The 24,078-nt window shown below is 34.6% G+C and overlaps 3 protein-coding genes across 9 annotated transcripts in view; 2 read left to right on the top strand and 1 right to left on the bottom strand.

The window, feature by feature from the left end:
• Asap (ArfGAP domain of ASAP) overlaps positions 1–24,078 on the bottom strand; it is a 56,285-nt gene that overhangs the window by 12,252 nt on the left and 19,955 nt on the right. Inside the window, exon 1 of one of the 7 annotated variants that reach the window (XM_069060886.1) lies at positions 6,212–6,256. The exons of 5 other annotated variants lie outside the window; for them this stretch is intronic. In XM_069060886.1, coding sequence (XP_068916987.1) covers positions 6,212–6,241 — 30 coding nt within the window. In that variant the 5' untranslated portion in view covers positions 6,242–6,256. Of the gene's footprint in view, positions 1–702; positions 1,250–6,211; positions 6,257–24,078 lie in introns of those variants that run through there. One more of the 7 variants, XM_069060881.1, reaches the window with a different exon arrangement.
• Positions 1,436–3,370, top strand: Muted (biogenesis of lysosome-related organelles complex 1 subunit 5). Its single transcript, XM_069060899.1, has 4 exons — positions 1,436–1,586; positions 1,641–1,723; positions 1,774–1,962; positions 3,120–3,370. The coding sequence occupies exons 1-4, from the start codon at positions 1,568–1,570 to the stop codon at positions 3,279–3,281; spliced, it is 453 nt and encodes a 150-aa protein (XP_068917000.1). The 5' UTR covers positions 1,436–1,567; the 3' UTR covers positions 3,282–3,370.
• Positions 3,286–4,247, top strand: LOC138140129 (transmembrane protein 199). The gene is made up of 2 exons (XM_069060897.1): positions 3,286–3,832; positions 3,881–4,247. Exons 1-2 carry the CDS (start codon positions 3,286–3,288, stop codon positions 4,132–4,134), a joined length of 801 nt encoding a protein of 266 aa, XP_068916998.1. The 3' UTR covers positions 4,135–4,247.

Genomic DNA, 24,078 nt, shown 5'->3' on the forward strand with positions numbered 1-24,078 from the left:
CAAGACTGTCGATTTCAAATCGATGATAAATCAACGCGGAGATGTTCTGGCTTCTGAAGTAGTCTAGATTTTTGGATTCTTTTTGGAATTTCAGCACAGACGAAATTGTTCAGATTGTGCTCAAATTTTGGATGGGAAGGACTGAAAAATAAGAGGATTATGTGGGGTTGCAGGTGGGATTAAAAAGTTAAACAAAGAATTTTGCAACAATGACAGCGACGAAACGCATTTAAATTTAAATAATTATGAGTCATTGATCAGATGCTAATGTTGTACAGTTATGAATCGAGTCTGGCCCAAATTGAAAGTTTGAAGTTTTCAATGAGGCTCCAGGGCAGGTTCTTGTAAGTTGGTAAAATTGGGTCAAATTAACGGCGAGGTCGCAAAAAACACTGCAAAAAATTTGTCGCGTGTTTTAATTATTTCCTGGTGGAAGTGCGATATCTGGCATATCCTGTGTAACAAAAATCCGAACATTTGTGGGTATCAAAGTAAACGGGTCTAAAAATATGAAGTTACAAATAAGTAAACAGCATTTTGAGTGTTAGCCAAAACGAGTTTGTGGCAAATACGAATGAGTGAAATGCCGAAATGTGTGTCACATAATTAGTTAATGATTATTTACATTATGCGTAAAAATAATGAAAAGTATTCCGAGTAAAAGGGAAAGTGTCTATTGATTGATGTAATCATTTTACGAACCTCTTCCAGTGTTGCAATGGTATTTCTAAATTGTGCCATCCGAGACACAAATGTGGAGGTGATCGGGGAATGGTAGTCATCCTTAGTTTCTTTTACAAATTCGGCAACTCCGACTAAAGTAGGCATCATGTATTCTAGTAGAAATAAGTCAAAATAGCATCAGTTTTTCACTTTAAATGCTCCGACGAGCCGTATACGACGAACACATGATAATCAACATCACTCTACTTAATTATGATACTTCACTGCACAAATCTGTCCCGCACGTACATTATTATAAACAATTTATTGATATATTGCATTCATTGTTTCTGCTATTTCGGAGATTGTTGATCACTTTTATTACACACTTTTGCCAACTGTTGTATACATCACAACACCACGCTCTAGGGAATTTTACTTTACACTAACTCCGCAAACTTCAAATCACACTCCTACCGGTGCAACCAAATCTCCATTCCCACCACACAATCAAATCGTACCCAACGATCTATCAAATTTTAAAATACACGATTAACCAGATCGTAAAATTTTTCAATTGATAATCATTTTCTTTAGTTTGTCACCCTACAAATTTCGACATTATTTAATATTACAAAGGACGTTACAAAAACCAAAAAAACACAATTTATTTTACAATTGTTATATAACGAAAGTAACTGAAATAAAAAGTTGCAAACATTTTATCTCTATTTGATTGACCGTCACAATTTTCTCTCCACTACGCCTTAATTTTATTTTAAAGTTGTAAACATCAAGTGCTGCCATCTGTGCATACTTAACACATGGACACAATCTGCGGGTTGGTTCGCGGCCGTGCTAACTTTCCGCACCACTTGACAGATGTCATGTGATTGTGTTTAAAATGTCTGACATTTCTAAGGGTGCGGTATAAACATTGCAACATTTGAAATGTCGAGTAATTTTCATATTTCCAGATATTGGAACAATTTGGAACAGACAGTTTGACCACAGGAGTTTTTTATGCGGGGAGATCAGTTTTATGTTACAAGAGTTTGAGGTAATCGATGCGTCTTTGAGGTTATATGTCCTACTTTATCAGTTTTCTAGCAAAAAAGAAACGATACTGAAGTGGATTATTTGTTTAAAGCGATCGAAAATATTACTGATATTAAAGATACGGAAGTCGATAGGTTCAAGCAAGCTGTTGATCAAGCCCTGCCTGAAACTAACAACGAACTCCAAAAAGTGTTAACAGTGTGCAATCAATTTGTTGACGTGGAAAATAAATATAAAGAGGTAATGTAGCTTTAGAAGTAGCAAAATTTTCCCAAGAGAAAATGAAATTGTGTGTGAAACTAGAATTTATCAATAATTTAAACTTGTTTTAAGTACAAAGACAATTTAAAATATTGCAAATGGATCTAGGTCAGTTATTCAGTTGTTACTATGTTTAGTCACTAATGGTGGCAATCTAAATTTTATAGGATTATTTTAATGCATTAATGTGTGGTTATGTTTTCCTTCATTTCTTATCTACAGTTATTATTATATAACTATCAATAATTCTAATTTTTAAATGCTTCGAGGAATGTTATATGGTTGTATATTAAGTTATGTAATAGTGTTACATTCTCTAAGCATTTAAACATATCACTGAAAGATATTACGTGATGTGCTAAGGAATTCAAGTCTTTCTTGAATTGCTTGTTTAGTATTTTGTTTTTATTACATTAAGGCAAAATGTAACTTTAAAATTTTTAAAGACAGTTTAAGCTATTAAACACATTCTATTACTTAAGTTAACTTAAACCTCTCCAGACTATAGATTTATTAATAATTTAAGATAAGACACAAGATAGCTTGATGATAAGTTTTTTAAAATGTATATAAACAAAACATTCTATTGAGAAAACAAAATACATAGGTCTAAAACAATAATTTTTTTTTAACAGATAGTCTTTTCTGATTACTATTTATTACAATCTGGGTGTTATTTCTTCATAACGTTTTTAAGTTCTTGTACACAATTTTTACAAAACAACTTGGAAATATTTGAATGAAATGTTTAAATCTGACAAAATTAAAACAAATTTAGACAATAAATAAAGTGGTATGTTTGTACCCATATTTTTTTTGTAGCTACTATAGAATATTACAAGCTATAAGATCTGGGCAATAAATCTTCAAAAGAGAAAGTGATATATTGTTATTGTTAATTTAATTGTCTTGTCATCTTGCTAATTTTCAAAATAGAATTCAAATGACAGATAGACTCCAAATTTCAACTTATGGTTTGAGAGAAATACAAGAGTATTATAGGAAAAAATTGTCTCCGATCTGAATTGATATATTTTTGTCTAAAATGTCATAAACTTGTGATGGTAAATTTTAATACAAACCTATTTGTTTTTTAAATTCCTTATATTTTGTATTTAACGGGTGGTTGCTTTCAGAGCGAATATTTAGAGAGTGCTAAGCAGCAGAGGAAAATCGAGTGGGAAACTTTTATGGACTATATCACAACTTCCTACTCAGAAATAAATTCGTTGGCAGAGAACAAGTCAGAGAGCTTGCAGAAGTTGTATTCAGAGATAGAAAAGAAACTCCACATTTAAAATTATGAATACTGGACAAATCTCAAACCCATCTATCCACGTGAAGCCATCTAAGAAGTTGTGCGACTACATCCACACTATCAAGATATCTTCAAATATTCCAGCGGGTGTGGCTAACATAATTTTCAAAAATAAAATTAAGAAAGAGGAGACCGATAGGCCAGCAGAACTGAAGTACCTGCTAACCGACGAAGATCGTCAATTCTTGAAAACCTTGAACCTTAATTCTAAAGTTTCTACAAAGTTGCCTTTCCACAATGAAGCAATAATATCGGAAAACGACAGACTTTTGAATTTGCACGATCTGCACTGGTTGTACGACTACATCCAGAGAGACAACGAGAACAACTCGACAAAAGTCTACCTTCACAATCTTTTCGAAGGCTCAGAAATCATTTTGCCTAAGAACTGTGAAGTACCTCGAAACGTCGAGTTGGAAAAGCGTTGCGAACGTTTGAGAGCTTCACAGCAAAACAGAGAATACAGTAACATGACTAAAAATGTCGACAACGTTCGTAGGAAGCATCCAGAAGACACAATCTCATTCCAGAGTAAGTCAAAATGTGAGCGATTTCAAGTGGTTTATTTTAAAATTTCAGTGAAACAGATGAATCGACATCTAATCGCAATCAGTCAATTCATCATGTCCGTGCTCGCCGGATTCGCTTTCGGCTTTATCGGCGTCGAACTGCTGATAGGAAATCTTGATTTCGGTTTTAGACTTCTCTTAGGCATAATTTGCGCTTTAATCATAGCTCTTGCTGAACTGTACTTCTTAGCTAAGAAGCTTAACGAAGATTTGAAATTTGAAACTACAATCGAGGCAAAGAAGAAAGGTGCGAAACTGGATTAGATCAAACATATTGTGATATATGTGTTTTGTTTTTATTTTAAACTGTATCTTGGTATATCTATACATTATTATACATTCAAATTCTTTTTGTCTAATAAAGTCAGTTTACGCTATTGTGCATTTTATGTAACACTAGTGACTAATTCTGACAGTTTTAAATTCGTCACTTGCATGAGTACAGAAATAGAAAAAAATCGTTACACCCGCAGGTTATTTTCAATAATGTGGGTGATGATTCAGTTATTACTATAATCTCAACTCATAGATGGAGGTAGTCAGGAAACGTAGAAAAAGTTATGCAGTTACGCTTGTAGGAAACGATTTTTGTTTATTTTTATTAATAACTGAATGAAACTGGTGACACTGTGGCACCGCCATTCACAGTTACAGGCGTGATACTGTTAAGTCAAGTTTTTAATTCCATTCTGCGACGCTAAACTCAGTTACTTTAAGTCGGCACAGGTGATGGTCTATATTCAATTATTAATGGACACATTCGCTTTCTCCTTTTGTCTCCACAACTGAACAAGTGATATAAATTTAAACGAACGGGTCGGACAAATTACACGTTAATTTGACAGATGTGGCCCACATTTTGAGTAAGAAAGAATAGACCGTTGTAAAATTTCATTTGCAACCTTGGGAAGGTCACAGCTGGTGGTGGGGCGCGTTTGCATGGGGAATTTCGAATTTGTCACCCCGTCGGAAAAATGCGAAGCACGCCTATGGTTGAAGCACTTTACGCCTAAATACTTTTCGAGTGAGTCAGGTTTTAAAAGTCGCCCAAAATGGGGAAATTACAATCGAACCTCTCGACAACTGCTCAGTTGGGTTCTACTCCGATTTCTTGTCCGCAACAGAAGATTTTTAATCGGGCGCAGGGCCGTAACGAGTGGGAGTGAAAGGGGGCCGGTGAAATGATTATTCAAGAGTGACGCGAGACAAATTTGGAGGAATACGGGATTCGGGAGTGTTTAAACAGCGAATTGGATTCGTACGGATGGAGCGAATTGAGTGAGAGAATTGAGGGTCGCTTTCTGTGACAAGATTGTAAAATCACAATGACTCATTGAATAAATAGTAAACACGTTCAGCTTTCGATGGTTTCGTTAAAAATTTATCGGTAGCCAGATTGGAGGGTGTCCATTATGTCGGAACAGCGTCTCTCAAGCTGTTCCAGCCATCATGAGACGCTTGTAACACACGACTTGTGAAATGTTAATTAGTCCTGACGTCAGCACGCCATAATATTAAATCATTAACGGCACACATTCACACCAGCAGTCCGGTGAAATTGATCAAATAATCATCACTCGCCCTGTTCGCCGCCACCGGTGAATTTTGTTATCCCTCGTCAAAGCTGACACACTATACGTACAAAAACACTATCGATTTGCGGGAACGAACCCACACTGTCACTGCAGAAGATCGCCAATTACACGAGCAAACCCAATGAAATTTCGGCGCCCCGGGTCCACATTTGTTGCTGATTTTTCGGATGAATTTTAAAGGAGCACACGAGCACAAGTGCGAAATGTTAACACCGGCCGGCCTAAGGCGACGCACATTTCACCGAGTTACGCCAAAAAGCCACCTGGAAAATTCACGGGCTACCCGAAATTGCCAAATTCGTGTCGCTCGCGATGCGCCGAACACGAAATGCAACCCCAATGTTCGCGAAAAACCACTTGAAAATTATTTTGTCGATTCGTTTGTCGCGGGGGCACTTATCTACTTAGTTTTCTAATTTTCGACGACAAACTAAACCGCACCCCGCGGAAACGAGTACGATTCGAAGTAATTGCTTGCGAAACCAGTTTACACAATTACACAACTCACCCTCCGCGCGAGCTGCACTAAATCATGCAAACCAAGATCATTCGGTCATGGTGGAATTTCAAATAAATAAGTCGAGAATGAGCGACAGGAAGAGTCAGTTTGTTAGATAGAAAAAGTGGACCCAGTAGGCGAAACAGGGTATTCTAATAAACTGTAACCACAGGCGATCGCACCAGTTTGGTCCACTTCTCGTTTCTAGAATAATATATTATCTTTTGTATGGTCGCAAAAAACTTACCAGTGAGGTGCAACATAGTTTAGAAATCATTCGAAGAATTTGGCTGAAGTGAAATTAATTCTCCATTCTCGAGGTGAAGGAGTGCTTCAAATCTGACTACAACAAAAGCTGAAATTAATTGAGATGATGACTTCACTGGATGGAATGAACGGCATTCAGGGATAAATCAGAACAGGACTGTAGTGCCAATTCGAAAATCGGCAGAACAATAATGAGAATCTCCCTCGATGAAATTACCAAACGTGGAACGTTGTGCTTCTTCATTTAAAATGAAAGTAGCTGTCTAGAGGGAATATGGTGTATAACATGAACAGTCCCGGCCGACTCAATAATTTATTTATGAATTCATGCTAAGGCAGTATTGTGTGGTGGCATATCGTACGGGTCTTTCCATCAACGTTTTGGGTTTAACGATATTCGATATTCCACGATCACCGAAAGAAATACAATTAAGGGTGTCGAGCGGTTTCAAGTGTTTGGGACACTTTTCCCAAGAAGTCTTACCTTCCCAAAATCAGGTTGTCACCTGTCATCTAACATTACGGAAGGAATCTAATAATTCCAAAACGGCAACACTCAATGATTTAAACAACGCCTTTTTCCACTGAATCCAACAATGCATCACTCCTTAATGTCCGAATTTATATGGCGTAATAAAAACTCACAAACCAGAAATCCCTTAGCGAACAACTGTCGAGGCAAAATAAATCACAGCGTCATAAATTAACTAAGCATCCGTTAAAATATGCCTCAGCTGCGATTTTTAACTGGATCCACGTCGATAAGTGTTTTTATTACAAGGAAAACAGACTATTCTTCCATAAGGTCAGACTCACCTTGATACCTATCTCGAGATGCTAACGGTCTGGTAATTCCCGGTAAAAAATTTTCGCAATGAAACATGTGTGGTGCAGATATTGTTTTCTGGTTGTCTTGTTTGAAACGATGCACAAAATAAACTCCTTTTCAATGAAATTGGCATAACAGTAGGCCATGACCGTGTAAACAGCGCTTTACATGTGAAAGGTACTTTACACAAAAAGTAACTAGATTTGTCAGTTTTGTTACCATATTTTACTGACAAATAGGACGTTAAGAATCTAATTTGTAAATTATACATATTTAAACGCGATTTAAACAAATGTCATTTTAACTGTCGACATTGACAATAATTTACTGACATGTAGTACCTACTGTAAATAAAGAAATATAAAAACACTGCAAGTAGGGTATACATATGGCTGTCAACAGAAATTTGAATTTCCACAGCCGCCCCTTATGCCAATTCAATTGAAATGGAGTTTATCGGAAAATATTTCGGTTGTGACTGTGCAGGCGGTCATTTCCGTTACAGTAAAACTCTTTGTGCGGTGCAAGGAGTAGTAGGAGTAGTGGTGATTTTTACTTGGTGAAGTTGTTGCAACAATAAATCTAATAATAGAGAGAAGTGTGTGCCAAAACTCCCATTTATTCGCAACTCCGGATTGGATTTGTATTTTTTACCAAAGATGCGAATTTATAACATTATTTGGGCGTCGTTTGGGGATGTCGAGAAGGAGTTAGAGTGTAAGGAAACTTCAAAGCGTACCTGTCGGAAACATTATATTATAATTTTACAAATTATGAATATTTGTATTTGGGGTAATGCGAGGCACCAATATCAGGTACAGATTCTGCACCCTGCAGCGTATCAGCTTCGGCTGGTTTAATTACAAGTTATTAAAGAAGGGGGCGAGCGCCACGCTCCTGTACCCCTCATCAAGCTCATCGTTTCAAGCCTGCGCCCTCCCGCAAAAAATGTCGTTCACAATCGGATGACTTGTTGAAATTTAAACACACTGTCTTAATCAAACCGGCTCGACTAAAAACGCTCTTATCTTCTCAACCCCTAATCCTTAATGAGTTCCGAGAAATGTTTTTCGAGGAGAAAGGCTGAACGAGCCGTCAAAGGCACAACAGTAGTGTAAACGAGACAATTACGGAGATACAGAATAGAAGATAATTTGCAAAATTAATAATAACCTTTAGATGTCTGCAACATGTACGTGTCAGATTCCGCAGAAAAGGCGATTAATTGTGCCGATTAAAATTTAGTCTAATTAGAACGACACAAGATCTGCACGGATTAATAATAATAATAAGTTCTTGTGGCGTTACCTCGCCTGAGCGGTCCTATTGGGGAAGGTTGTTCAAACGAATGAGTTGACGAGTGGGTTTCAAAAAGGTTGCTGTTTGCCTTATAATTGATAGTGCACTTGTGGCCTCATTCAATTATGCATTTAATTATGCGACAAACTGGTACCAAGGAGCGATAGAACGTGCAGAAATAAAAATTGCTCCAGCAGGTACTAGTTATCTGAAAGCGAATCGCATTATCTTTCCGAATAAAAATAGACGATGCGCCTCATTATCTACAAATTCGTCGACAACGTGTATGATCGGCGATCAAACACCAATACACACAAATCCATCGATAAAACACGAATAAAAAACAAAGCAAGTGCAATTTTGATCGCGCTGAATCTGCGATTTCTAACGAGGTGCATGCGCTTTTAGTTAGGAAATATAACATAATTGTCATGTTTAGTAACAGCATTTAAATGTGTTGTAACGCACTAAAGACAAAAACGTAATTTTATGAAGGAAGTTGCAATATGACCGGTGAGAATCTTGATAAATTTTAATTTATGCAGCGCGCCTCGAGGGAATTAGCACCGTTTTTTAAACATTCGCTCTTTTGATATTTTTTTCTGCTGTTCGTAAAATGTTACATTAAGAGGGTGTTACAACCCCGCTGGCTTTTTAGTAGTCGTTAATAAAATATAGCGGGAGTATTTGTGTTAATGAATTAATTAATATTTAGAGTCGACGGTGGAAAAATGTGTGAGGCCTGTTCGCCAAGAATTTTTAATTCGTGACGAGTCAAGAAAATTCGCCGACTCTGAAAATGTTGACTTAATTGAAACTATTAGTCCCAAAAGAGAATGTCACAGCAGATGGTCGAGCGTCAACGCGCTAATAATAAACGACAATATTTTTTAGCCGGCCGCGTTTAGGTGAGACAAAAAATGATGTTGACAAAAATATTGATTTTTGTGTAGTGAATTAACGAAATTAATCGGAACTCGGGTTGTATAGGTGGGTATGATTTATTACGTGTAACAGGATCGGAGAATAATTAATCAACGGGACAACGAATCCGTTGTTACGAGTTATAATCCCTAATAAAATATGTTTATTCCTGTACGCACGCTTCTTCTCTCGATTTGTACAAAAGGCGGTGTACGAGCGCTCCCCGCTGAGACTAAAAATAAAATTAATAACTTAAAAGGTCGATCACACGATTAGAAGGCATCGTTCAAGTGAACTTTGGAAACGTCGATCGTTTCGATCTGGAAAAACTTTTTGCTTCTTTGTAATTTGTGATGTTTAAGTATTCATAAGATACGCTGTGTAGAAAAGTAATAAGTTGCGAACGCATCTTAAGGAAGATTATTTCTGTCAGATGTGTGGAGATCCCCTTAGAAATGGAAAAGAATGGGACTGAAAATCCGAAGCGGAAGAGGTGGTTTTGGAAAAGAATACACCAGTAAATGAGGTTTAAATCTAATCTTTATCTTCATGACTTTCTCTTCCACTTTCTTCCTTCCTGCTCCCTCTATCTATTAACATCTTCTTTTCTAGAATCACTTTTTGACCTTCTTAACTTTGAATTCCATTTCTTCACACAAGACGTAGAGATCTTCCTTGAAATGTTTTTTCTTTGCATTGTAACGTACTCCTGCTCATATCCAGCAGTGTCTTCTTTCCACAATCATTTCTTTCCATGTTCTCGATTTTCATGCCTATTTTCTTTCTTCGAGTTTGTGTAGAAGTATTCTTCTTCACTTTTAAACTTCTTGCCCAAATCATCACTTGTACCATACCCGATAGAATTCAAAGTTCAGAAGATGAAGAACTAGTTTTAGAAAAAAACACTAGTGAATAGGAGGAGCAAGAGGTTCGAAGTTAAAGCGGTGTTCTTTCTTTATCTTCTTTATTTTCCACTTTTTTCCAGTTTTCCTTCCCGTTCCCTCTATTTATGGATATTTTCTTTTCTAGAACTACTCCTGGATCATTTTGACTTTCAATTCTACTCATACAAGACATAGACATCTTTCTTAGAAACTTTTTTTTTTCTTGGAACGTACTTCCACTCATGTCTGTATTTTCTTCTCTACAATGATTTCCTCTTCTTCTCTATTTTCACTTCTATTTTGTTTCTTCTAGCTTGTGCAACTTCAATTGATGAAACACCTCCATCTCTCTTTATTAGTTACTTCATGACACTTTATCATGAGTCAAGTTAAATCAAGTTTTCAAGGCTTTTGTTATTCATCACCATACATTTTTTTAAACATTCGGTATCATTATAATCTTTGATTTTGATAATAATTTCCCCCACTTCTCTTCGTTCTCGTCCTCCTGTCCACATATCTATTTTTCCCTATCTCTAGAATTCTTTACAAGATACACAGACGACTCTTACTTCTTTTATATCTTTATCGTCGCTTTCACTCGAATTTGCATTGTTGGTACTCGGCATTAACGAAGTGTTTTGCATTTTTTATCACTAGAATATTCAAACTGACTTTGTTTATCTACGCTACCACCTTCATTTTCTTTTATCGCTTTGTCGACTTTCGTCCAATTTTTCCTTTCGCCTTTGCTTTCGGACCCACTGACCTCGAGAGACCGATCGACGAGAACCACCACGAGTCTTATCTTTATTTTTTATTGTTAACAACTTGCAACATCTTCTCGTTTCTCTTATCGATAACTGCTTCGTCGACTTCCCACTACACGCTGCTGCACTCATTTTTCATTTCTCACAGATCCAAAAAAATTCTTATCTGATAAGATTTTCTCATTCGTCGGCGATCGATCCACCCCACAACACACGATTCCCAAAATAATTTTCAGCTGGAATTTGTAATCAAACTTTTCTCCTTATCTCCGGAATTGTTTATAATTATTTATGTCCCTAATGCTTCTTAAAAAATATGTTTATTGTAAGTCACATGCTTGATAAGAACATTATCTTCACCGTTAGTATTTTAGTAAAATGTTTTATGATTTCACTCCTGATTACACTGTTAGGACAAATCCTAAAATGTTTAAACACAGCTGCCGTTGCACCAAAAAATTATTACCTATAAAAAGTCTGCTTTGTCGTTACCCACAAACTGTCCTATCATTGTCGTACAGTAAAAACTTCGCATATGATTCTGATGCAAATCGTTTCTTGTTTTGTTATAAAAATAAAACTACTTATCACTTCATATCCTTGAATTTTATTTTTAATTTTTCGCAGCGCAGCTATAATTAATTTGGCATTTTTCTATTGAACTGCATCCATTAAATATTTTTAATTGGTGTAATTTTTAGATTTGGTGGGTTTTGGTTGGTCATGCAGATGTCGAGGAATTGAAAGCATTAACGAATTTGGTTAAACCTTACCTAAGCTATCAGTTATAGCACTGTGATTTGCATCGGATGTAGGACGGATTTGCTAAGCCTTGTAATGCTTTAAAGTGATACGTTATCGAATGATTTGTTGCTTGTAATTTATAAAAATTGTTTGTGGAAGCGTAGAAAACATCGTATTATAAACAGCAATCAATGAAGTTAATTAAAAAAATTTCCTCTGGCTGCATAATTCCAAATTAGGGAAAGGTCAAAATGCTGCAAATGACGCACGTAAAAGATTGAAAGTTAAGCTAGGCAACAATTATTTACAAAAAAATTAATTATCGTCGAGTCACAATCTCTTAATATTTTGTCAGATTTTGAGTAATTGTGGTAAAAAAAGGACGCCCCCTGTTGGCGTGCCATGCCCAATCAAATTTATGTGTCATACTGTATTTATAACTTTTCTGAAAATGAAACTCCCAATTTGTGATAAGTAGAATAAATTGCTGCCAGAGACATCGGGTGTAGGTGTTAACGCGTGTCTATTTTGTAATGCACTCTAAAACAATTTACGAAATTTGAACCCACATGAATTTAATAAATTATTTTACATAACATAGGAGTTGATAACGAGCTAGTTTCACTGAACACGAATTTAACAATGATCCCCGGTGTTCAATACTTTTCCAACTTTTGGAGCAAAGAAAATTCGTGGGTGCGTATTTTTAGAAAGAGAACGACCACATTAAACTCCCTAAAGTATTTATTATCAATTTCGACGACACTAACAGCATTAGTGGTTGTCAAATTTTGGCACCGGTGGGCGGCATTAATTGTTGAATGGAAAGTTTTGATGACTTTATAAACACGTCGAAACGTCGAAGTTCGCTGGTTTATTCATGAAGGGTTCTGTCACAATATGCTTTGAAACAGACTTGATTATTGTCTCATCTCAATTTGCCTTAATTGATAAAGTGAAATAGGTAGACACCTGTAGGAGTTTTGTGTTTAAACGGTGGACACGGAGGCGAAGGGCTTTCAAACTATTAGGATCCATAGACATTTTTCCAACAAGAGAAAGTCGGCCTAATGGCGAACTATTAGTTAAATATGTAGATTAGAGAGACGAAGTCTCTTGATACAAGAAAAAATGTTCAAAACAAAAGTTTCACTAAATTAGACTTGGCTTCATGATTAATGCATCACTCAACTGTTATACGAAATCGTTCGATTTCATATCGAGTATATTATGAGACTGTAACAAGACTTCCTAAAAGACGCCAAATCAGCGACACATCATGAAGTTTTTATCGAAAAAGTTTTCAAACAAGTCCAGTCGTGTCAAATCCGAGGAAGTAATTAACGATCTTAATGAAATAAAAATACCAGTTTTATTCATTACCCAAAAATATTGTTATCGATTGTAGATGTACATTTTTGTGCGCTTTTCAGCGACATTTAAGGAAAGCCAAAAAGACAAATATAATAATTCTATTTATAACTTGTAAGCCGCTTAAAAGTGTTCTTTTCGCTTTTTGCGGCTTCAACTTTTACGTCTTTCATAAAAGTTTTCGTCGCACGTTTTCAGGTTTTGTTTCTCCAAAATAACGAAACACAATCAAGATGTGGTGTCGTCGCCAAATCGTTACTATTTTACTGACAGTAATGTCGGTTACATCTGGGATAAGAATACTAAGAAGTGGAAAAATAATATTGGATGGAACAACTACTATAAACGTTTCACGAGTACCAACAGTTTTGTTGTTTGACACGAAATACATTTATTCAATCTGTGTAAAAATTTATTACCTGCATTACATGTTGCATTAATTAATTGTTTTCGTTTTGTTGTGTTGTCGACATTATAAAAGTTTTATATAATGGGATTTGTTTCGCTCTGTTAATGAATTTGATGTACTGAGTATAATTTGTAAAGGTCCTCTCTTTAGTACCATTAAAGTCATAATGACTCTTTCTGAATTTGAATTCTAACACGTTTTTCGAATCTATTTTCTCTATCCTGGTCCTGGTTTCATTGAAAATTGCAAAAACTTGTTTTTACGGGTTTCAATTGGTAGTGAAAGTCCACAGTAATTCAGATAAAAAAAAAAATGTCCAGAGGATTCAAAAATCTATAAAACCTGTTAAAAAATTATTCAGTGGTGAAAAAAAAAACAATTAACTAAAGAAAAAAAATGATTGATCAAAGAATTCACCACTTTGAATAAGTTCAATAACTGGTTTCTAAAAATTCAGATAAACACTCGATTTTCAGTTTCTCTAATATAATACATATGTATAAAGCATCGAAAAAAAACACGTAAAAATATTCACTATTTGCATTAAAACATTTCTATCAATTAAAAAATTAAAAGTCAAAGAAAGTTCATCACTATCACTACTTACATTTTCAATAATTTGTGTAACATCTCCTTCACTATCACAATTAATAGGATTGTGTTCACGCTCTTTTAACAATTAATGTTTAAGTTTATTTCCAATTTTAGAAAACAAGATCGTTTCTGTGTCACAAAAACAAACAATTTTTTGATTTTCATGGTCAGAAAAACTCTTTTTTTATTACTTTAAGGGCCAGTTTATAGAAAAAGAATTAAATACATATTTAATTCGAATTAAATTTTAATGCGCGATTAACCCATGAATCCGACATTTCGATTGGTTCAATCTGATCACGTGTTCAGTTAATCTCGCATTTGATTACGATTAACTTAATTTCGCTTCTGTAAACTGGGCCTAAGACATTCTTTTCTGTTCAAGTAAATTAAATGTTGATGGGAACCTATGTAAAAATAAATTTAAGTAAATAAATTTGAAGAATCAATATATGTAATGGGCTTGGAAGTATTCGCGCCAGTGTAAAGTAATGAATAAAATTCTTTAAATTTATGTCGTTGATTTCTGGCAAAAATCCTTGGATAGATCATTTTGCATTTCTAAATCCAACGTCCTGACATGTAACCAAACTGTATTCAAAATCGTTGAGAATATTTTGAATAACCTGTGGTTTTATTGCCCAATTTCGTGTCCCATTCTCGTCCCTAGGCTATTGATTGAAATATAAAAATTTATAAATGACAAATGAAATTTAATATAATTATTTTTTTTTTTAGTTTTCAGTGATCAATTTTAAATGCTTTCATTACCTAGTGGATAGAGGATAATAAGATCTTTCAAGTATGTAACATTTGATTCCTGTGCTATTGACACTTTTTAAGTTACCCCTTTGCACCGCCACTGGGTGAAATAGAATAGTGAATTTATTATAACTCATGTCAAAAGATGACGATTTAGAATTTCGAAATGCAAATTGCAAATTGACAAGTAGATAAAATTATGATATTTTATCCCTTACTTTACACTAGCATTGTATTTGGAAAATTATAATAACGAATCGAGTAGTAGTTAATTTTTGTTGCAATATATTTTTTTAGCTCCTGTCTACATGATTATAAGATTTTAAATAATACTTATCTATTGGTGATGACTCCAAGAGGTAGCAGTGAGTCCAAGCTGCAAGATATTTGGTTAAACCAAATATTTGCAAAATGGCAATATTTATAAGGAGGACTTTGGATGATAAGTCATTTTCTTAAATTCTGATTGCAGTTGATAATCAAAGTTCAGTATGGAGCGAGTAGAAGTTATCTTTGGAAAATTTTAGATTTGACGATTTTGGTCAGGTTTTTGATTTCTGAATCACTGTGTTTTGATCAGGTTCGGACTGAATCACATTTGAGGAAGTAGAAATTTTCTAATTTATGCATTAGTAAATAAAATAATAAATACTTTATAATCATGAAATACATTAGTATTTGAAAAACATTAAAATAACAAAAGGATTTTGGCGGTGTCGCAAATAAAATTTAAAAAATTATTTCTTGGGTAAATTGCAAAAATAGAACACTACAAACGTGGCTAACAGTTAGATTTAATTTAATGATAAAAAAATTAACATATTTTCCTATAACTATGTACAGGGTGTATCTGAAATATGTGTGTTAATTAATGTAACCAGTGGAAGAACTGGCCAATTTATAAAACTTTTTTCTAGAATATTTTACAAAATTCGCAAAACTTTTCCAAGATTTTTTGACCTCCAATTTTTACCAAACGAGTCGTTTTGTGTGATTAACTAGTCTTTATATTTTTTCTATAACAATGTAACTTCTTTGAAAAGGCTTCGTTTCTATAACAACAGAAAATTTTCGCCCTTACGGAGGGTATACAGTTGTTAATTTTAACCAGAGAAAGAACTCGCTAATTCATTAAACTTTTCTCTATAACATTTTTACGAAAAAGCATTACAAATTGATTTAAAATTTGGAACAAATTAGTCATCAAAGTGTATACCCGCCTATGGGTAAAAGCGAAAATTTTCTGTTGTAATAGAAATGGAGCATTACATTGTCATAGAAAAAATAAAATAATTAAAATTAATATTTTCATGGTTACAAAAAATTGAGCCTGGTTAATCATACAAAACGACTCGTTTGGTAAAAATAGGGGGGCAAAAAATTTTGGAATACTTTTGCGAATTTTGCAAAATGTTATAGAGGAAAGTTTCATAAATTGGCTAGTTCTTTCACTCGTTGAAATTAACACACGTATTTCAGATACACCCTGTATATTTTGATGGCTAATTTATTCAAAATTTGAAATCAATTTGTGACGCTTTTTAGTAAAAAATTGAAATAGAAAAACGTTTCATTTAACAAGCTATGCTACGTGTTAAAATTAACACAAGCATTTTAGATACACCTTGTATAATAACTACATATAATAAATTACTTGGGGTGGAAATTTTTTCTAACGTCAGTTCAAATTCTGCGGGGCAATTTTTCTCCAATTTTGCCTATCTACCTACCAGAAAATTTGTTCTATGCGAAAAAAATGTATAAAACATCAATTTGTCATTCATACAATAATACTTGCATTTGAATGTTCAGCTACACTGACCGGCACAAAAAGCGACTCATTATGATTTTTTAATAGATAATCTTGAAATTATATTTGTGCTTATTTTTTTTTTATAATGGTTAAATTGGGATATTTTCAATGATCGGGAGAGGTTTGGTCACCATGGCAACCGAATTGTTTTGTTTAAATAAATTATTGAAAAGTTTGCGCTACTTCCATGTCGTGTTTTTGTCGGTTGTTTTACGTGTTCAGTGATTTAATTGACAATACGAGATACTAATTCAAAATACTGTTCAAATTTTAACAATTTTTCATAACATAATTTTTTTTTCTAAAAAATAGCTTTTATCATTTTTCATTAAAATCTTATTTCCTGTGTTTAACGTTTTGTTTGTCGGATATTCTTTGGCAAAGAATAACTTAAATAGCACTTATTATTGATGATACCCAAAAAAAATTCTCAAGACAATGAATTAGGTACTTAAAATTCAAAGTGAGTCGCGAAGTGAGTCGTTTTGTGTGCCGGTCAGTGTATTTAGATGATTCGAAAAAAATTATGAAATAAAAACATAGGTATAGGAAACGAAAAGTCCGTAACATGTAGAAAATAAGTAGACATAAATAAAAGCAATAGGTACTATTCCGGACACGGAATCTTGGCCAACATTTTTTTGACATTTCTAAAAAAAATGATGTAAACCAACCATTAGTGTCATTAATAAATGACAATTATTAAAAATCACTTTGAAGTTTTTCTTTAGTGTTTAAACAAATAAAAATATGCTAGTTGGCAATTTTGACGGTACTTTTCCCTAAAACCTCTTATTTTCTTATGTATTCAGCGATAATAACTGGAATTTCTTTCCCCCATTCTCTCATCTCGGCTTAATCCTGTTCACTTCCACATTCACTTCTCCGGCTCACGTCAAATCCTTATTTTTCCGTCGTTATCTGAAACGAGCGAAATTTCCAATACCAATTTCCACCGCTTGATTGTTCAAATGCGGCCTGAAATATCAAATTTTCTCCGACTTCCTAAATTCATATTCTCGATGAATTGTTATCATTTATAAATATAGCATCGGAGACCCTTTCTCTTAAAAATACGAGCCGAGATCCGTCGCTGCATCTGAAACAATGGCTCCTACGGCGCAATTTCCGTCAATCATTTCTCTCGGATATCAGCTTTTTGAGCACCGCGTTCAAGTTTCTATATTTGTCGCATCATCCTCGGAAGTGCAAAATGCCAACTCCAGTGACACAGATAAATCAACTCTCCATTACTCCACTCATAATTTCCTGGTAAGTCGCGAAAGCAAACGCCTCTAATGCCTGATCGATTCGGTTATCGCCTCGATACACTTATTTGACGCGAAAATATTAAAAGCACGTCTCCTGTGACCGGAGAAAAATATGAAAAATAATCCCAGCAAATATTTGTATCACAAAAAGATGATTGTAAACAAACGGGAGAGAACGGAAATGATAATTATATCAAAAACGGTTTCTGGAAATAGAATTATCACGAGGAAAAAGTAGATAAATATAATTACCTTATTAACTTGGTGAAAGCTTTTTAATTATTGTTTTGTTGACATAAATCGAATTTCGAAAATAGAGAATCCATCCTGTCTCTTCTTCTGATCTATCTGACATGGATATGACCCTCGAGATTCAGATAATATCCATCCATACGGGATCACCATCTTTTTAAATTTAAATATTTCCCGCACAAACATCAGCATCTTTATGTCTATCCGAGTCTTTGCGAATTTCCTCCCTTATCTCTGTACGCCTCTGCAAAAACTCCCTCAAAAAATACGAGAACTTGTAAACATGTCTTAATTAACATGTGGACTACATTGGGAGGGTTAAAATGGAAACATTTATTTTTACAGAGATTATAAATATTCACTGTTTATTTACTTCAGGGTGCATTTACTACGCGAGTCATTTCAGACGAATATTAATTACTAATGTATGTTGAGTTGTTTTGCAAATTCGTCAAAATAGATTTGCACCAGTTTTCCATATCACGAATCGATTTGTGGTGGCGTTTAGTGGGAAAAATATTGCAAAACAAATGAAGATCAGGAAAAAATTGAATCTAGAGCGGCGACAAAAGAATTTCTGTTTTTTTTTTGTACATTGCCTTAAATTAAATTAATCGAGAACTGTTAACTATGAACGAAGAATAATGGTGTAAACCGGTCGTTGGAATGGTTATAATTGGGTGATTAAGAGTGATTTCCAAAATACTTGAAATTTATAGGCAAGTCTGAGTGAATTGGTAAAATTATTAATATTAAATTTTGTGTAATCGTTTGATCTGCAGTGTTCTGCTCCTAAAATGAATCAAGACCATTGTGTAGGTAGAAGAGTTAGGTAACAACACCAGCTTAACCTTTGAAATTTGTTAAGTAAAATAGTCAATTACAAATACGTAATTGTCGTTAATGAGAAAACGTTTCCGCTTCGCAAAAACCACAGTCTGAGTTTGATTTTTTGGGCCAACACGAATTATTAAATAAAAAACAATCATAAAGTACGGTGTAAACGGTCAATGACGTTACACGAAACCAGTAGCGTACCGTCGTGAATATCATCAAGTGTAACATCAAAAAAGGCGTGGCAGTGTAGCCCCGAGCATTGTGTTTTCGATATTTTCCGTCGAAAAGAGAGACTCAGTAATCTGTATCGATTTGACAGTGATCAATCAATCCGTGTGAAAAAAAAACAGGTGTGACTTGCGTTAAGTTAATTTCGGTAATCAATATTCATTAAAATCAAAATTCAGGCACACATCTTGTAGCTCCGCAAACTCTATTACTTGATTACTTATAAATGAATTATGGTAATCTAAAGATAATTAGAAAACATGTGCGTGTAATTTGATTAAAGTTGGGCGACAAAAAGTTTGACAAGACAGAAAATCGATGGACGATGACAAATGAGGCGTCGTTCGGAGTTTTCTCCGATGGAATAATTGAAGAGTTTTTGGGTGAAGAGCAATTGGGAAATTTTGCATTCGAGGATGTCCGCCGGAGAAGATAGTGGGAGCGGATACGTGTCCGGTAAAAAATGGCGGACCTCGCCGGTTCTACGCCACTGTTAGACAGTGGATGACTGTACGCGTTCGTTTATGGCCGTACATAATAAAACTTATCCTGTCTCGTATTCAGTGTGATAATAATATTGTTAATAAGTTTATTGGTTGGGATACGTCAAACAGCGCCTTTTACAAAAAACACCATTCATTGTACGACTTAAATCATTAAACAGAACAGACTGCATTAGTAATGAGTCACATATATCAACATCGTGAGTGCACTTCCTGTCTATTTGTGACCAGTATGATTGTCAAGCTCATTTTTAAATCAAGCCGATAAATTTTTCACGAGGACCACTGCACCGACGCCACTGCTCCAAATTGTTATCGATTAAAAGGGTTCTGACGTTGCACACAACCACGGAAATATTTTCGAGAATGGATTTGTGCTTAAAGACGTTAAGTAGCCCAAAAGCATTAAAGAAAATGAAAGCCGTCCAAAACGTGGTAAATTGATGTTTACGTTCTGTTTATCTATTGTAATTTCAGCATTTCGCGTTTTGTGGTGAACATGGTCGCCAGATGCGCTAGCTTTTCTTTATTACTGTTATAATAAGATATTCAGGTCCAGATGGTACGACGATCAGGTAAAAATAAAATCGGGATTATAATTGAAATGAATTTTTTGCCCACCTTCATTATTCCTTCGCTTAATTACGCACCGATTTCTTTATTCTTCATCCCAACAACAGATTCTAATTAGGGAAATCGCCGCTGCTCCCGTTTCACTACTCAAAATATCAAAAAACTCCAATTCACAAAATGCCCAACAAATATCTTATTCTAATAAATGTAAGTTTTAACAGACACACCTCAAATCTTTATCGTATTCGGAAATGATTCTATTCACGAATCATGATGATCAAATCAATCTTTCCGAACACGTCTCTTTAAATAATGTAAAAAAAATGTTTTTTAACGTATCATATTCTATATCATAAAATTATTTCACAGTAATGAATTACATATGTATTTTCTTTTGGTGTTTGATTTCGAATTTTCTCATGTTGTTTATTTAAAATCCTTTTTTAATTAGCTTCAGTTAAAAGCTCGATTATTTTCAGAATTTTCAGATGTGCATCTCGATCGTCCTCGGGTTTATCCTTAATCCACGATATCACCACACCAAGCACACATGACGATTCGTGCAAAGAAAAGATTTAAATCGAAGCCTTCGAGAACATCCTTACGCAAATATTTTGTGGCGATAGGATTTTTTCCTGGCTTTAAACGTTCAAAAAAAGTCGTCTCTGTGGTGGTATTTTTATTTTTATCTTTTAATTGACGTTAAAAACGCGTAAACATTTAATAAAATTAATTGTTTATTAATTAAACGGGCGATATGAATTTTTATCTGGGAGCCATCACTCTGGACAATAATAAAACAGCGACAAATACGATTTATGTATTTCTTCAAACAAAAAGAAACTTATCGGGTAACTGATTAGCGTAGTTAGCAATTTGTGCCCTTGAACATGCTGTATATTATCAAAAAACAAAATAAAAAATGCTTTAGAAATCGAGTGACGTTATTAATACCGTCATAATTGGTGCAATAGTGATTATTCACTTTATGTGACGAATTTATAACGAATTATTTCGTTTGAATTCGAAATGCAAGAACGTTAATAATTACTGCAAACATTTTTTTCACGAACTGGATTCGGATAAATTTCAATAAAATTCTTTTCGAGACGAAGTAACGAAATGAGTCTCGAAATATGTAATATCACCGAATGAAATTTGTACGTCTTGAAAAATATCAAAGCATTTACATATTTGTGAAATTAGATGTCGAAGCGGCTCGCTCGTGCAACGTAACAAATATTAAATCTGGATGTCACTTTATTACGAAACAAGAGTATATTTGTGTTTTCCAGAGCTTTCCGCAGATTTATCGCATTATTGTCGTTATTTTAATAGCGTCAAATTAATGACTAAATGAGAGAAAAAACAAATATTGTAAATTCAAGAGATAAAAGTCTGTTTTATGCGAATAACGTTGTTAAATTAGAGGGCTTGTTATGATTTGGAGAACAGGATTCATAAACAAGCTTCGAGGATGTCGCAAAATTACATTCAACAGATTAGCAAACAATGCCGGCCGTATTTTTGTTAAAAATGAGTTTCCGCAATCTTATTAGGCGTGCTTTTGAGTGAATCTGTGTTAAATTTGCCGTGAAACTGGATCAAGAAGAGGCCAAAGCTCGAAAAATATTTTAACTGATCCGGAGTAATCCGTCGTTTTTGTCCGGACTGAAATTACATTTGTATATTTTTTACTAGGAAAACAACAGAATTAAAACTCTCTCTTCATACATCTGAACAACTCACTGCTACACGCTATTACACCGAAATGAAATGTTTATGAACGTACGTCATACTCCACCCCAGTCGTAATCAACCCCGAGCGTAATTTCCACAATTTTACACAATTAAATCGGGAAATATCTATTATTTAAGAGCCTTATCCACTTTATGTAAAACACGCTGCGTGACTGCGGAAAAATTATTTTCGTTACGTTTTCTTACTTTAAAATGTGGACACCCGCACAAAATTTTCACATAATTGTTTCAACAATTACCAAAACCAGTACGAATTTCGACAAACAGCTGTCAAAAATTGATACATTTACGTGTCCGGACCCGACAAAAATATATTTATAGAGTCCACCCCTGACAAATTTTTTTGTACAGAATTACAGGGTTAATGCGCGAGATGGTAATCTTTGTATTTTTAATGTAGGCAATATGTGCGTGTCCTGAAAGCAAACAGTTAAGACACCTCGACGTCGCCATAAGCACAACCACTCTTTATATGTAAATTAATGAGTTGCATTGCAAAAAACCTATTACAGTTAAACAATAGAATTGATTGCCTTGTGATATTCTCCACGAAGTTCGACGAATTTGCAAATTTGTATTTGTTTAAATTATCATAAATTGGTGTGATTGTTGAATAGTTAAATTTCGAGCAAATGTACATAACCGATGTACTTTTACGTCAACACCTGTAGACTCATCCAGTTACCGAAATACAAAATTAGTCAAACCATAAAAATTTCGTCTAAACAAAATCAACTAAATATTGTCTACATCTTATAAACAAGCTCTTTAAATCATCTCCGTTGCCGCACGGTTTATAAGAATCATGTTCGGACGTATTTATTTTCAATATATCGACGTATCGATAGTGTTAAACACGAAATTAAAAATCAAGGGGGGGGGGCGCAGCCGAGTTCCTGCCGGCGGTCAAAAATTTTGGGGTTTTGTAGCAGGTAGTGTGCAGTAAGATTAGCAGTGGTGATAAGAATTATCTAGTACATAATTTGGAATGATATTACCTTTTCTAAAATAGTAAATTTAAAGATTTCTTGGTAATTATATGGATGTCACAGACATACTTTTGCAAATAATGATTGGGTGCAGGGGTAAATCCGACTTAATAATAGGCCCATTTCAAAGTAAAATGTTTCATTTAATTCTTTCTTTAAGAGCGTCAGTATAGAAGTTAAACATATTCCGAATGAAAATGAACACTATGTACTGTTACTCTTTGCTCTCCTTCCTAGTAAGAGGAGTGCTGTATATTGCTACATGGGGAAATTAATTTTTGAACCAAAAGAGATAAATGTATTTAAGAAAAATAATTATAATCTAATCCGGCTACCACCTGCCCCGGTAATCCCCGATAACCTTGGGAGGAACTCATTTGTTGATAAGAACTATACAGGTAAAGAAGTGACCGCCGGGAGGAACTCGGATACGCCCCAAAACAGAATAAATCTCGGTTCTATTTCTATTGGGTTTTGACAGTTCCGCGCAATTAAGACATCGATATCGAGTTTGATTAAGTCTAGAAATACGTTGTTTCTGGAAAAAGTCTCTCGAAAATGTTTATACATCGAGGCTTCGATGGCGGCTTAAATCCTAATAAAAGAGGGAGGTTGTTTATTTAAAAGGGTTGCGGAGAGAAACGAGCTGCCCTCGTGTGAAATCAAAGAGGGAATACGTGGTTGTTAAATGTCCTGCGGTCCTGCCGTAGACCAATAAAGCACCCTCTACTTATACACCAAGCGGTCACTCATTAACACTCACCTAACTCAAATAGAAAAAGAATTTTTAATTGAATATATTTCTCCACGATTTGCATAAAATCTAGATTAATGAAGCAATAACGAGTAGAAACTTCGTAATTGGTAAAAATCGTGTCGATAATACACTTCCACTTGTGATGAATGGATTTGCAGTAGTCGACAAAAACTTCGATTGCTCGAATTAATTGATTCATGATTGGTACACGCAGCCCAACAACTCGTACTTGTTTAAAATCCTGTCGTTAGCGTGGCCCGACTCGGTTCAATCCGAT

The sequence above is a fragment of the Tenebrio molitor genome, chromosome X (genome assembly GCF_963966145.1).
Source record: "Tenebrio molitor chromosome X, icTenMoli1.1, whole genome shotgun sequence".
In the NCBI taxonomy this organism is placed as follows: Eukaryota; Metazoa; Arthropoda; class Insecta; order Coleoptera; family Tenebrionidae; genus Tenebrio; species Tenebrio molitor.